The sequence below is a fragment of the Schistocerca nitens genome, chromosome 9 (genome assembly GCF_023898315.1).
Source record: "Schistocerca nitens isolate TAMUIC-IGC-003100 chromosome 9, iqSchNite1.1, whole genome shotgun sequence".
Taxonomy (NCBI): Eukaryota; Metazoa; Arthropoda; class Insecta; order Orthoptera; family Acrididae; genus Schistocerca; species Schistocerca nitens.
The window spans coordinates 188540160-188556423 of NC_064622.1; the positions used below are offsets into that span (position 1 = coordinate 188540160).

Genomic DNA, 16264 nt, shown 5'->3' on the forward strand with positions numbered 1-16264 from the left:
TTGTGATTAGATTTGCCTTTCTTAGCATGTATCTTATATCTCCTCATCACATATAAATTTTTCTCCTTTTCTTGTCTCTTTGCCATGTATTATTGTGTTTATGAAATCCTGTACAATATTTTTCTTGGTGTGTTTTATGTAGTTAAGATCCCCAACTTTTAACATATGAATTCTATAAAATCCATAAGTTACTGAAAGAAAACAGAAAAATAAAACATAACTATAAAATGCCTGAATGCAAGTAAATGTAACAAGTAATAATAATAATAATAATAATAATAATAATAATAATAATAATGACAGTAATAGCAGCAGGAGTAGTACATGATGATAAAGTTAGTGATCAGGAGGTTCAGAAGAAATTTGAATATCAACATCTGCATATGAAAGTCAGTGGAACGGGGATTAAAAAAAATGATGTTAATCAATGGTGCCTTGGGATCAATACTACATGGGCTGAAGAGCATGCTGTGTAGAATCCCAGGATGTAAGAAATACAATGAAATACAAACCATAATAATAGCCCTGCACCAGCAGAACACATGGCAGCTTGAACTAGATCTGCAGGCTGAAATGCTGGTATTGAGAAACTTACCATTAACAGTGATAAGCCTAATGCTTTCCATTAGGCCATGGCTACTTGTGTTGTGCATATGCACAGGGCATTTGCCTCTTAGTCTGCCCTTCGCCTTTCTCACAGTGGACATCTCATAGCGCAATAACAATATTATTTATAACTGTCCTTGACATGTGTAAAGTATTTTATAATCACAATGGCTACATCTCAGGAAGTCTGGAGCAGACCTGACATTACTCAGCAATGTAAGCTTTCTGCGAAAAATGAAAATAATAGTAATGAACTTGTACCATGAGAATTTACTTGTAGCCCTAAATCTTAGTGATAGGGGAGATTTGTGGTTTTGACTGTGGCTCTGTTACTAAGAACAGCCCCAAAATTCGCTTGTGATTTGGCAAAACAAGGTCAGATTTGCAGGATCAGATAAAAAATAACTTGTATCCATTGTACAATCAATCTCTTTACAGTTTTTTATAGCTACTAGTCATGTGGCCTTTTGTTTTAACTTGAAATGAGTGTTTGTTATATGCATTTAATCCACAAATGATTGCCAATATATTGAAGCCTCACATTGATGAGCTTTTCACTATTAGTTTTGTCTGGTGATGGTCCCATTTCAATTAGCAATTTCTTCAAGGAAAAAGTAAGAACACAAACCTAATAAATTATTTAAGTTTCCTGTACACAGTTTTTAAGGGCCTGCCAGTTAAAATGGGACTTTCATTACAGTACTGTTTTAACTCACAGTTTGTTTTAATAATCTGTTTGTTATGTAAAAGAAATTTGCAATTATGCCATCAGCATTGTGATTTTGTAGTCATTACCAATATTTGCCCTGTGATCTGATGGTATGTCCCTCGTTCACAAAAACTCTCTGCTGTATACTTGCAGAATATACACAAACCCTTACTCTGGAAGCATATCACCAGAAAAAAGGATAGATTACTGGCAATAATGCAAAACCATCATCTTGAATCCTACTAGGGTGTGGCATCTCCTAGAAATGACTGAAAATTTACCACAAGATAAATGCTACCAGTGAATTCATATTAATAAATAAATAAATAAATATCTTCCATCCAATAAATTAGATTCGCAGATAATCCATAACAGTGTGAGTAGTTGCGTCCACAATGCTGATAGCTGTACAGATTTATGGATTTCGTCGCCCTTTGTGATTCCTCAAAAACTGCCCAATTCCCATATGTATTTGACATGGGTCTAAAAGACACCAGTACTAAAACATATTCAGCACACCAAGTCGGAGGCTAGAATGATATACCCTCCTTATAACATACTTTGTTTAAAATGGAAAGAGTATTTAATAATAATTATATGTGTTGTGCTTGGAATCCTTCTGAATGAAATGTGTGTTATGTTGCAAAATAAAATTAAGTTGACATGTCATCTGATTAACAAGGATTTAGGTCGAAACAGATGGTTCTTACAGATGGGATTTCCCTGTGTATTTGCCCTTCTTTGGTTTTTAATGAGGTCAGTGACTAGATATTCCAGAGATTTCATTTGACTTGTGTGGAATCAAGTCTAGTTTCAGACCTGGTAATGATTGATTGTTGTTGTCATACCTCTCATTATAAGTTTGAAGATTGCTTTGATTTAGCTGTTCTTGCTCTTCTATTCTATGCAAGCCTCGTCGTCTCTAAATAACATCTGCAACCTACATCCATTTGAACCTACTTACTGTATTCAAACCTTGGTCTCTACTGTAATTTTTACCCCACACACTTCCTTCCATTATCACATTGACAATTCCTCAACTGAAACTTCTATTAATCAAGTTGCGCCTAAAATCTATTTTCTTCCCAATTAGATTTTGTACTTCATAAGTAGTAATTCAATGTACCCATCTAATCTCCAGCGTTGTTCTGGTAACACCACATTCCAAAAACTTCTGATGTGAATTGTTAATCCTCCACATTTCACTCCTGCATATGGCTCAAGACAAAAGCCTCCAGAAAGTACTTGTATTATCTACATTTAGTTTCCATATTAACAAATGCTCCGTTTTCGGAAATGATTTTATTGCGCTTGCCAGTCTGCATTTTATATCTTGCCTACTTCGTTCTTCATCAGTTATTTTCCTGTCCAAATAACAGAACTCATATACTGCTTTCAGCGTTTCGTTCCCTAATCTAATTCCCTATGAATCGAATGATTTCATTCTACTGCATTCAGTTTCCCTTGTTTTGTTGATGTTCATCTGATAACTTCTTTCCCAAGATAGTATCCATTCCGCTGAATTACTCTTCCAAGTCCTTAGACATCTCTGACAGAATTACAATGTTATCAGAAACCCGCAAAGTTTCTATGTCTTCTCTGTGAACTTAAATTCTCTTTCCAGATTTAGCCTTTGTTTCCTTCACTGCCTTCTTAATGCTTAGAAGGTAACTGCGAATTTGTACCCAGTTGTCAGAGCTAGTGTTTTCCTTTTGACGTTCAGCTGTAGCTCAGTGAAGGCATGAGGATACCGCTTCTAATAGGGCCAAGCCAAGTAAAGCACTGAGGTGCTCTAACCACCATTCAGGCCGAGGATAGCTTTACTTAATGCTCAGTGGTCGTTGGTTCATGTGCTTACAAAGGTTCTTTGTTTTGCTGACTTGCCAGCAAATATGTCAACTCGAAACTGGAGATAATATAGACTGAAAACCCGTCTGTAATGAGCGTCGGTGGAAGTCCAGCACATTATCGAGCCTACGTGATTTAATTTTGAGATTTGGCAGACCATTTCTTTCAGAAGGATTTACGTAATAAAGCTGACACCACCAATGAAATTCCACCTTGTTATATCTGTATCTTTTTCTTTGCAGCACTGCGTATTGAATAATGACAGCACACCAAGGAGCTTTTGAAGATATCACCAGCATGTCTGCCTCCGTCCCAGACATGGACGAGACAGTGTTGTTTCCTCTTACGCCAGGCGCCGAGAACCAAAAACAGCGTTTCCAGCCGTCAGTGACGTCAACACAGGTTGACCCCGGGGGGGACGGTGACGGGGGAAGTGATGTAGACATAACGCTAACCCAAGCTGCCAGTAGGCTGGTGGACAGCGCTTCGAAAATCGTGGGTTTGACACGCAGTAGGGAGTTACGGACGAGTACTCCGAAGAGAAAGAGGGGGCCCGAGGGAGATGGAGAGAGTGTCGGAGGAGTGTCGTCAAGTTCCGACGATCGCCCCGACTGGCAGGAGAGCACTACCGTTAGAGCAAAGCGTTATCGTAAACGAGAAATGAGAAATCAGAGAAGAAAACTATTGAAAGACATGACGCAGCTACTGAAAGTGATGGTAAAGGAAGAAGAGGAGTTGTCCTCCAGCTCAGATGAGCACCCCGACTGGATCGAAAGCCCCTTTGAAAGGCGCCGGCAGCCTTTCAAAATAGGAAAACAACAGCCGAAAGATAAGAAACCAGTGCAATCTGCTGTGGCTGCGAAATTGAAGACTGCTGAAAACGCCAAGAAAACCTCTGTACACAAGATTGTACCAGAGTTTGACAATTATTTAGGCGATAATTTATTTCTTGACGCGACTCCCGGCACCATACCGCGCAAGGACGCTTACACTGCCGAGGACAAGGGTGAAACCGTACAAAATGCTAATAGTCCAAAGACAGTTCACGAAACAACTCTCAGCGAGGAGGAAGCTATTCAGCAAATGCTCGACGCTGCTACTCTAGAGGATGACGTTTCGTGTTCAGCGACATGTACCTACCAAACCCAGCGGCCAAGGAAACCCGTAAACAGTCTTTCGTCTGAGAGAGTGAAATCTGTCACGATAGTGGACGAGACCTTATCGAGTGGGGATGACATCGCACAGGACTTGATGAATGTTGCCAGAATACATGAGGCAGTAGACAATGAAATTTCCAGATCGCGGAAAGATGTAAGTCAGAATCCTAACGATGCTACCACTGATGCAGAATTAGTCTCACATCATCTCAGACACGATGTTACTTTAAGCGAGGAAGAAGCAATATACGAGCTGCTCAATCACACTGTAGTGGAAGAAGACCAGGAGGAAGATTTGGGAGAGGAACTGGTTAAAAGAACTGTTCAATCAGTACAATCCCCAGTGAAAGCAGAATCATCTAGCAGGGATAGCACTGCAACAGTATTGCAGCAGCCTGGGACCACAGGAGGATTTGCTAAAACGTGCGAGAACTTACGGAAAGAGGACATACAGACAGTTGACGTGTCTTCCCCATCTTTGTTAACAAATTGGGGTCGAGAGGCAGCTGCAAGTGGGATGCAATTGCTCCACAGTCATGATCCCCATCTGGACATCAATAATGCCGAGGATCGTAATAAGGACAGTGGAATTATGAAAGTAGAGCAAAGAAGCCACGAGGAGGAGAAAGAGGTTAAAATGCCGAAATCACTTCGAGAAAATGCGCCCTCGCCGTCCTTGCTAGAGTGCTGTGAAGAAGAGGCAGTAACTCGCGAGGAACAACTAGTTGATAATCAGAAACGTGCTGAACAATTCCCCGACGAAAAAGTGTACATGGCATCTACTAGCACTAATTCCGAGTTAAAAAATGACGATGTGGATACGAATTCCAAATCGGTAAACAATACTGCTGTGTCGGCCTCCAGTTCCTCTTCTTATGAAGAGTTACGTGCCTATATGGCTAGAATAAGGCGAAACCAGTCTGTGCAACCCTGTCTCGAGAAAATCTCCCCGCACCATACTGCGTCATCGGTTGGCATCGCCAATCACATGGAGTATAGCGATAAGCAGGCAGACCCTGCGGGACGTGCTGAAGTGCAAGAATGTAATATGTCGCCTCAAAAGGATGTGGCCCAGGATTCCGGGGAGAAAGGTTCATTAGGGGTTCAGGTGGCAGTTCCAGAAGACAAACACTTAGCAACTGCATACCTCGATGGCCAGAAGAAGCGGAACAAAGCGGATAGTCCATCATTCGACGGCCAGAAGAAAACAAATAAGGACAAGAAACGTCGTAACACCCAGACGACATTATCTCAGTGGTTCAAGGACCAGAAGGATGCTGGTAGTAGCAAACAGCCAGCGAAGACAGAACAGCACTCGAAGCCTGTCGAAGTGGTTCAGCTGTCATCACCCGAAGACGAATCAGTTCGTCTTGGCCCATCGAGTACAAGGAAAGATTCACCGGAGCCTGTCCACTTTGATGTTCCTTTGGTCAAGAGGGTACTCCAAGACGAAGACAAGCCTTATGAACGAAAGGAAACTGTACCAGAAGCGCGAGTGGAGATGCAGTTACCTTTCTGGTTCGGTGGCGTCAACGTCTTCTTCCCCTGCAAGCCATACAAACCGCAGAGGGCGATTATGTCGATAGTGAGTAAAAACCTGTATACCACTCTTTTACAGTTTAGTGCGTTTTAAGTTTCTCATAGTTCTTTTTATCAATAATGTCCATGTTTTATTATTTCTAGACTTACTTGGATGTGAAATAGCCCCTCTAGTACCGCACAAAATACTTAAAAACATCAGTTGACCTCCGTTTGTGCCCATAATTCTGTCATTCTTCCGCAACGAGTTTGTTTTGTTTGGACCAAGAGCATCGTTGTTCTTGGTTCTCTTTTGGTCATGTTGCCATTGTTGAAGTTTGGATCCAAATACTTCCCTTTTGTGGATGTTTTATTTTATGATTCCTACTAATTATATATTAATTTTAATTTCCTCGATACTTCTGATATTTTCTTGAAGTTCAGCAATTTGTCTTTTAAGTGTCTGATTTTATTTTGTATATCTGTATGGCCCTAAAGCTGTAATCTAATGTCTATAATGTGTGTGTGTGCCGTTCGAACTACTGGTTGCTTACTAGTCTAAAGTAATCGCCCTCTCAGTTTGCTTCCGAAATTTTCCTTACAGTTTTTATCACAGTTTTTCAATATATCAATGTCGATTTCCTGTTAAAATGTAGTGCATCTCGAACCTAGAGATATTATGGTTCATTGACAGATTTGTAAAGTTTTGTTTTAGTTTTTTTGTGTTTGGAGATGCACTACGTCTTGTAGATATTTTGAGTTTGAGTACGCTTTTTTCCCCGATCTTCATTAGATTTCACTTCAATTCTGTTTTCACGATTTAGCTTATCACAGTACTTGCATTGGAGTCTTTTGTTTTTATCAGATTTTGCTACCTTAATATTTATGCTTCTTTGGTTCAAGAAATATACTCTGTTTTCTAAATAATCTTGCGGGTCTTGGCTCGTGGTCCAGAAACCGATTAAACTCTAACGTGCAGAAAACGTTGGTCAGCAGACAAACTTTTCTGCAATTTTGTAAAGAAATCACTCTGTTTCTGGACCACGAGCCAAGACCGCAACATTTTTTGTTATTACTTGTAACGAATGCTTCCACACGGGGAATATTCTCAAATAGTTGATATTTACAGTGAATGATTAATTATTTTGATTGACAACTATGCAAAATCTGCAATTAAACCTCTAGTATCTCTCGACGCATGTACACTGTGGGAAATGCCAAATGGTCTTCGCCAAGAACCGAGCATCTTGAATCGAACTCTTTCGTCTTGCGTAAGCCCGATCTTTTCAGTAGGTTTACTCCATAATTATGTCACTGTTTACAGTACGTAATGCGAGAACTGATATGGACTCAAGGAGAAAGTGCTTGCTCCTTCGTTAACTAAATCATTTTCCTGGTCATTCCATCCACGTTCACCCTCATCACGTAATTACCAAGTCTCAAACTTTGCAGCCTGCTATCTTTCCTCTAACCTTTTCATGGTCATTACTGTCGTTTTCGCTGTGACACCGACCTTCCATCGATCTTTGCTTCCATTCTTCGCCTGTCATCTCGTCTCGTCCACTGTCTACGTCTTCAGTCATACTCCACAAGCCATTTTACAGTGAATGGCGAAGGATATATGGTACTCATGTTCACAGTTTTCTGTCCTACTTCGTTCGTGTATTGGGCTAATGGAATAATGACTGTTTATTTGCCCCTGTACGCGTTCTGCTGTACCCGCATTCTGGCGATCGATACGCGACATACACGATGGTGGCAGCACTAAGGACAACGTCAGTAAATCTCGACCAACTCCAGTGAAGCAATATCCTGTTTTGAATTTGTCAGAACACACACAGTTTATGAAAAGTCAAGCCCCAGCCCTATCAAAGATGAGACAATTATGCAGTCAAAGACTTCTCCAAATACAGGTTCTGTAAATTGGCCCAGCTTCGAGAGAACAGTATCATCTTCCTCTCTACTCAACACTGGACGATTAATTCCGTTTATTGCTATAATCTGAAGTACTACTTGTCTTTCTAAAGAGCATAATTCCACTCCTGAAACTTCGTGGAAGATTAAAATTGTGTCCCAGACTGATACTAGAACTCGGGACTTTTGCGTTTCGCGGGCAGGTGCTCCACCAGCTGAGCTAGCAAACCACGACTCAGGATTCGACGTTACAGCTTTAGGCCACTTTTGCTGTTACCTCGTTTCCTACCTTCAAAAATTTCGTATCAGCGCAAACTTCCGCTGCAGACTGAAAAATTCAGTCTGGAAACATCACCCCGGCTGTGACTAGGCCATGTCGCTGCAATATCTTTTCTTTCAGCAGTACTAGTTCCGCAAGTCTGGCAAGAGAGCTTCTATAAAATTTTAAGGTATGAGACGAGCTACTGGCGGAAGTAAAGCTGTGAGGACTGGACGTGAGTCGTGTTTGAGTAGCTCAGTTGGAGGGTACTTGCCCACGAATGGCAAAGGTCCCGAGTTCGAGTTTCGGTTCGGCTCATCGTTTTAATATGCCACTAAGTTTTATATCGGCGCACACTCCGCTGCAGAGTGAAAAATTCATTCTGAATTCCCCATCGTCTTGTACGTCTGTGTCTTTCGTCGTAGGAAATTTTCGAATACCGCAAGTATGCTGAGAGTTTTTAGCAGCCTGTGTGCAGGGTGTATCATAATTAACGGAGTAAACGCATACAGTTGAAAGTACGCAACGATAGAAGCAAAAGAAGAAAAAATTACAACTCCATCTTGGGCCCAGGAGAGTGGGACAGCGGCTAGTCGATGAAATGTAATAATACTGTACCAACAGAAGTTATTTTGATATTGTTTTATGAGCTAACCAATTTCGACCCGCACTTCATGAGCATTTGCTCATGAAGCGTGTGTATCTACGGAACCAGATATGAATACTGATGCCTTGTCTTACTCATGCACGTGTGCTACTTGGTGTCACTCATGGGACAGGCGTGAAGATGACGTGATTGGAACATCGAAACTGGTCGCCTAATAAAACAATATAAAAAATAATGGCTATTGGTACAGGATTATTAATTAGAAGCAAAGAAGTCTTGTCAACATGAACTCTGAAATGGATGCCTCAAGAGCTATGAGCACTTACTTGTTCATCTCCGCTACTGTGAAATACACCTCTTCTAGTGAACGAGGCTTCATAGATATTAAGGTATCCATTTTAGAGCCAATGTTTGCTAAACTTTTTCCCCCCTAGTATCGTGTTCTTTCAGTTCTATGCGTTCACTCCATTAATTATTGTACAACGCATATTTTGTGGTGGTTTTTTGCATGAAGGCAGGTACAAGTTGAATTACAGCTAGGTTGATAGACGCTAGATGGCAGCTTGTTCGCTTGTTGCAGATAAACCTCTGTCGACAGGTGGCGCAGAGCTGTCGGCTGGGCCAGTTTGCGCTGCTGGAGAGCCCCACTGGTACCGGGAAGACGCTGGCGTTGCTCTGTGCGGCCCTTGCCTGGCAGAAAGCTGAGAAAGGTAGGGCCAAGTCACAAGTGTACAGTTTATTTCGTGATCTGTTTTTGCAGGTGCCATTATAATCCGCAGGCACAGCGTTTGATTGGCCACCGTCTATGAGAGACAGTGTCCAATTCTGATAAAACCTAAAGGTTTCGATGACTGCCCCCATCATCGTCGCCAGGGGCTAGCTCTGTCGTGAAATCGTCCGGATATCTTATATTATTCCTTAGAAGCACAACAAGACTTCTCCCGTCTTACCCCAAGCATGGCTTTTTGATGACTGAAACTGGCGGGTGTTTATTGCTATAAAAGATTGTGTTTATTTATGATTGATTGTTGTCTGTAATCTATTATATCCAGAATTGTGTGATGAGTGTGTACACGTGTCTTTTATATGAAGCACCGGGGTATTGTGTACCTAACTGATGAATGAGTTAGTTGGTGGGTCGAAGTGGAAGCCTTCGCAAAGAGGTTTTCTGATTTCATATTAATGTAGGTATAGATAGAGGGTTCGCTTAAGAGGCCCCAAATGTGCGTGTTTGGCATGTATCTGTCGATGTCGGCTATGACACGGAGGATTCTGTTCTGCAGTGATTGTAACTTGTTCAGATTTGTTTCTGCCGCCATGGACCACACCTCTGATCGGTACAGCATGGTTGGAAGGATCACATTCCTATAGATCCGTAGATTAGTCCCTACCGGTAGCCCCCCCCCCCCAAGTTTTTGGAGCTGGTACAGCTTATAGGATATAGCGCAACCCCTACTTCTTGCTCTACTAATTTGTCTTACAAAAGTTACACCTCTATCAACCTGCAGGCCGAGATAGATCACCGAGGTGCTCCATTCTGTTACTTTGCTAGTTACAGAGATCTGGTGGTTTGAAGACGTCATCTTGCTTGTGAACATTATTGCGACACTTTTGTTAGACTTAATCGTTACTTTCCAGACCTCGCACCACTGGGCCATAGCATCTAGATTTTCCTGTAGTTTCTGTGCAATGAATTTGAGGTTTCCACTACTTCTATAGACCGCCATGCTAATTTAGCCACCTCGTTGGTACATAGTATGGGGCCCAGAACAGAGCCCTGCGGGATCCCGGCCACAGTGTACCTGGTCGTGCCAACATGCTTTCCGCACCTGAAAGAGTGTTGCCTCCCTGCTAGGAACGAATCAGTCATGTAGATCATTAGTTCATGCTCTGATGAGCCAAAACATTAATGACCACCTGCTTAATAGCTTGTTTTTCCGTCACTGGAACCCAACCGCTTCTGCATATGAGGGATCCGACAGTTTGTCGGTAGGTTTGTGGAGGTAAGTGTCTACGTATAGGTCATGTAACTCGCGTAAATAACGGGCCGCTGATTTCTGTACGCGGTGATCGCGCCCCATAGCGACGCAGATGGGTTCCATAGGATGTACGTCGCGGTAATTTGGTCGCAGAGACATCAGCGACATGACGCTCCTCAAACTACTGTAGCACGGTTCTCGCTGCGAGACACGGACAACTATAATGCTGAAAGATGACATCGCCGTCGGGGAAGAAGGGATGCAGGTGGTTCGCCAGCGTGTCTTCGATTATTACCATAGGTCCCATGCAAGCGCAAGAGAATGTCTCCCGTAGCATAATACTGTTCCCACGAGCCTGCGTCCATGGAGCACTGCATGTCGCTAGCCGCTGTTCACCTGGATGACGGCATTTGTGGAGACGACCATCGACTTAGCTTAGCAATAATGTGATTCTCCCAAAGAGCCGACACGTTTCCTTTGATTGACGATCGAATCCAGATGTTCCCGTGCCCACTGCAGTCGATGCCGTTGGGTCAACATGTGAACGCGTAGGGGTGGTCTGCCGCCGAGTTCCATTTTCAACAATGTATGATGAACAGTGTGCTCCGAAACAATTGTGCTTGCATCACCATTGTGCTCTTTTGGCAGGATTCCACCATCTATCCTACTTCACAGAGCAGACTAGCCTCCGAACCCTACGTTCTGTGAAGAGTCGTAGACGTCCAACCATTTAGCGCCTAGTGGTAGTTTCACTGTCTTTCCACCTCTTTCCGTAGATGCTCACGACAATAGCACACGAACATTCGTCCATCTCTGCGTAATAATAATCTGCCCTTTGTCAAAGTTCTTATCTCAACGGATTTCTCATTTTCAGCCGATATCTTCGCTATGGTGATCCCCCGTCCGTGTCTGCTGCGCTTACATACTTTTGCTACCGCGCCACGTGCCCGCAAAGCTACCAGGCGGCATCAACGCCGCAGTTAGAAGTGGTCATAATGTTTTGACATATCAGTGGTGATGAACCAGAGTTACACCTTGACGGAAATAGCACCATACGTATGGTGGATCATGTATTCAGGGCAAGAATTAGGAAGCACAGCTCTGGAGCATCTTTCTCAACATCGAGAAAGCCTTTGACAAGGTGTGGCATGATGATTCAGTTAATGTCAACGTATCTTCTACAAGGTCTGTCGTAAAATGGGTGCCCATATCGAGGCTGATCATGACTTCGCGTGGGTGTATCTCCATCTGCTTCATGATATCTACAAGGGGCGTTCTAAAAGTCCATGCAAAAAGTAAAACTACTTATGTGTTTGGATTAAACCTTTTTTTTTTTTATTTTTCGACATAGTCTCCTTTTAGACTTATACACTTCATCCAACGACGTTCTAATTTGTTGATCCCTTCCGAATAATAGGAATTGCCCAAGTCTGCAAAATAGCTATTAGTTGCTGCAATCACCTCCTCGTTTGAATAAAGTCTTTGTTCCGCCGGCCATTTCTTTAAATTGGGGAACAAATAGCAGTCCGAGGGAGCCAAGTCTGGACAACAGAGGGGATATTAAACGAGTTGGAATTATGTTTCCATTAATTTTGTGACCACAACTGCTGAGGTGTGCGCTGGTGCATTGCAGTGATGGAAAAGGACTTTTTTGCTGTCCAATCGCCGGTGGTTTTCTTGCAGCTCGGTTTTCAAATGGTCCAATAACGATGGATAATATTCACCTATAATAATTTTACCCTTTTCCAGATAGTCGGTAAGAATTATCCCTTCAGAATTCCAAAAGACAGTCGCCATAACCTTTCTGGTCGAAGGAATGGTCTTCGCCTTTTTTGGTGCAGACTCACCCTTGGTAACCCATTGTTTAGATTGTTGTTTGGTCTCAGCAGTGTAGTAATGTATCCATGTTTCATCTACAGTGACAAAACGACGCTTAAAGTCCTGCGGATTCTTCCTGAACAGCTGAAAACCATCCTTGCAACACTTCACACGATTCCGTTTTTGGTCAAGTGTGAGCAATCGCAGAACCCATCTTGCGGATAGCTTTCTCATGTCCAAATCTTTATGCAAAATGTGATTCTTGAGTTTCTCCCGGCGTATTTGATAATCAAAATATCCACGGGTGTGCTGCCGGTCTGTAGTATCCAACGGGCACAATATTTCGGCGATCATACATGTCGCCATCATCAGGTGAACTGACGGACTGAGCTCCTGTGAACGTGCCGGCACGGAGATCCGTACGCTATGGCTGCTCAGAGGGAACTGGGTTCGGTCGCGGCGGCGGCCGATTTAAATACCCTCCGCCCGCGGCGCGCTCCCTCCGCCGTCCGCGCCCCGCGCCACGGTCGCGCAGTGGAACAGGTTGCGACGGCGTCTGAGATGACGTCGGTGTGATGGCTCTGTCCGCCGTGGTCGTCACAACTATACGTTTGCTCGATTTACTCTTGATTAACCCAATCGCTGGTTCCCAAGCCTTGCTAAGATTATAGCCACAGTCACGGTTTATGAGGTCGTCATTGGTGCGAATTTCGATGGTCTCTCTAACAAAGCTGTCCCAGTATCTCGACGTCTGTACCAGAATCCTCGTGCGGCCATACTCCATGGCGTGATTTTCCGACAAACAATGTTCAGCGACCGCCGACTTGCTCGGATACATCAGTCGAGTGTGCCTCTGGTGTTCATGGCATCGATCCTCGACGGTACGCATCGTCTGACCAATATACGACTTGCCACATTGACACGGAATTTGGTACACGCCGGCCTTCCTCAAACCGAGGTCATCTTTGGCGCTCCCCACCAGTGCACGAGTTTTATTCGGAGGACAAAACACAGTTCCGACCCGGTGTATCTTCAGAATGCGGGCGATTTTCCCCGAGAGTGCGCCTGTGTATGGAATAAATGCATACCTCCTCCCTCGTGACTTCATCCATCTCAACAGGTTGTGCTGCAGTGGTTGGGCGGAGAGCATGTTGAATCTGCCACTCTGAGTACCCATTTTTTCGAAATACAGTTCTCAGATGTTCCAATTCCTGGGGTAGACTCTGCGTCGGAGATAGTGCGCGCCCTATGTACTAGAGTTTTAAGCACCCCATTCCTCTGTGAAGGGTGGTGGCAGCTGTCTGCGTGCAAATACAGATCAGTGTGCGTTGTCTTCCGATACACCCCATGACCTTGGGTGCCGTCAGTCCTTCTCTTGACCAAGACGTCAAGGAAAGGTAATTTACCCTCCTTTTCAGTCTCCATAGTGAATTTGATGTTGGGGTGTATGGAGTTTAGATGTGTAAGGAAGTCAAGGAGTTTATCCATACCATGTGGCCAGATGACGAACGTGTCGTCCACGTAACGGAAAAAGCAAGTAGGTTTCCATACGGATGACGACAGGGCTTCCTCCTCGAAGTTCTCCATGTACAAATTCGCTACCACCGGTGAGAGTGGGCTACCCATGGCGACTCCCTCCGTTTGTTCGTAGTATTCTCCATTAAAAAGAAAATACGTGGAAGTCAAGACATGCCTAAAAAGTTCAGTGGTCTTCTCGTCAAACTTCTGACTAATCAATTCTAGTGACTCTCGCAGGGGGGTACCCTCGTAAACAAGGAAACGACGTCAAAACTCACCATGATATCTGACTCATCCAACCTGAAGCTATCAAGGCGTTTAACAAAATCCACGGAGTTACGGATGTGATGAGGGCATTTACCCACATAAGGACTTAATATTCCCGTCAGGTATTTGGCCAACAAATATGTAGCTGCCCTGATGTTGCTGACAATGGGGCGTAATGGTACCCCCTCTTTGTGAACCTTCAGGAGTCCATATAGTCTAGGCGGTACCGGACCTTGGGGTAACAATTTCTTAGCGTCACCCTCCGGTAAATCTGCGTCCTTGAGAAGCGCCCTCGTCTTGTTCTCCACCTTCTTTGTAGGGTCAACGCTGATCTTCCGGTAGGAATCGTCATTTAGCAGGCTCTGCATCTTATCAATGTAGTCCTTATGGGAGACAACAACTGTAGCATTGCCTTTGTCAGCCGGTAAGACAACTGCATTTATTCCATACACAGGCGCACTCTCGGGGAAAATCGCCCGCATTCTGAAGAAACACCGGGTCGGAACTGTGTTTTGTCCTCCGAATAAAACTCGTGCACTGGTGGAGAGCGCCAAAGATGACCTCGGTTTGAGGAAGGCCGGCGTGTACCAGATTCCGTGTCAATGTGGCAAGTCGTATATTGGTCAGACGATGCGTACCGTCGAGGATCGATGCCGTGAACACCAGAGGCACACTCGACTGATGTATCCGAGCAAGTCGGCGGTCGCTGAACATTGTTTGTCGGAAAATCACGCCATGGAGTATGACCGCACGAGGATTCTGGTACAGACGTCGAGATACTGGGACAGCGTTGTTAGAGAGACCATCGAAATTCGCACCAATGACGACCTCATAAACCGTGACTGTGGCTATAATCTTAGCAAGGCTTGGGAACCAGCGATTGGGTTAATCAAGAGTAAATCGAGCAAACGTATAGTTGTGACGACCACGTCGGACAGAGCCATCACACCGACGTCATCTCGGACGGCGGAGGGAGCGCGCCGCGGGCGGAGGGTATTTAAATTGGCCGCCGCCGCGACCGAACCCAGTTCCCTCTGAGCAGCCATAGCGTACGGATCTCCGTGCCGGCACGTTCACAGGAGCTCAGTGCGTCAGTTCACCTGATGATGGCGACATGTATGATCGCCGAAATATTGTGCCCGTTGGACACTAAGACCGGCAGCACACCCGTGGATATTTTGTTTATGCAAAATGTTATGTACCCCTTCAGTCGAGATGCTCACAGCACTAGCAATCTCACGCACCTTAATACTTCTGTCGTCCATCACCATATCATGGATTTTATCAATGATTTCTGGAGTCGTATCCTCCACAGGGCGTCCAGAACGTTCAGCATCACTTGTGCCCATATGGCCACTCCGAAAATTTTGAAACCACTTATAAACTGTTCTGATCGAAGGTGCAGAGTCACTGTAATGTTTATCAAGCTTCTCTTTAGTCTCCTGAGGCGTTTTGCCTTTCATAAAGTAATGTTTAATTGCCACACAAAATTCTTTTTCGTCCATTTTTTGACAATCACTCGACTTCCTTGATTCACACGAATGCCAAACACAAAGAAATAGACCAGTATGGCTGAAACTTGGTGTGGGTTCTTTCCAAAGATCCTACTAACTAAACATGACCTCGATACGCGCCGTTCGTGCCATCTCTCAGACTTTGCACGGACTTTGCAAACGCCCCTCGTACAAACATTTGACAGTTCTTCGTATGAGGAATAGGGCGACCGACTGAAGGTGCCAGTGATCTAGTTAACTACTTTGCCAGCCTGTTTGTAGGCAAGCCGATAAGAGTAAGAAATGTTGGAACTGTCGGCCGATCGCGGCGACCGATACCACATTTTGCTGTATGCTATGGAGAGCAACGGCGGTAAACGAAATACGTACTTACGAGATTCTGCTTTATTGGAATAATAAGCGGGCGGAATTGGGTAATATTTTATTGCAGTGCCGCTTAGAGACTGCACACTAATGGGGACTGCGTGACTTTCTGACTAGCATCATGTGCTAAATGCTAAATAACGTGGTACCCAGCGATAAGATAAATCGCACAGTCATCACGGCAGTA

The 16264-nt window shown here is 44.0% G+C and overlaps 1 protein-coding gene across 2 annotated transcripts in view; it reads left to right on the top strand.

The window, feature by feature from the left end:
* Window positions 1-16264, top strand: part of LOC126203639 (uncharacterized) — a 552833-nt gene that overhangs the window by 10051 nt on the left and 526518 nt on the right. For both annotated transcript variants that reach the window (XM_049938012.1, XM_049938013.1), the window contains exons 2-3: window positions 3406-5905; window positions 9217-9328. In XM_049938012.1, the coding sequence (XP_049793969.1) occupies window positions 3422-5905; window positions 9217-9328 (2596 nt within the window). In that variant the 5' untranslated portion in view covers window positions 3406-3421. The remainder of the gene's footprint in view (window positions 1-3405; window positions 5906-9216; window positions 9329-16264) is intronic.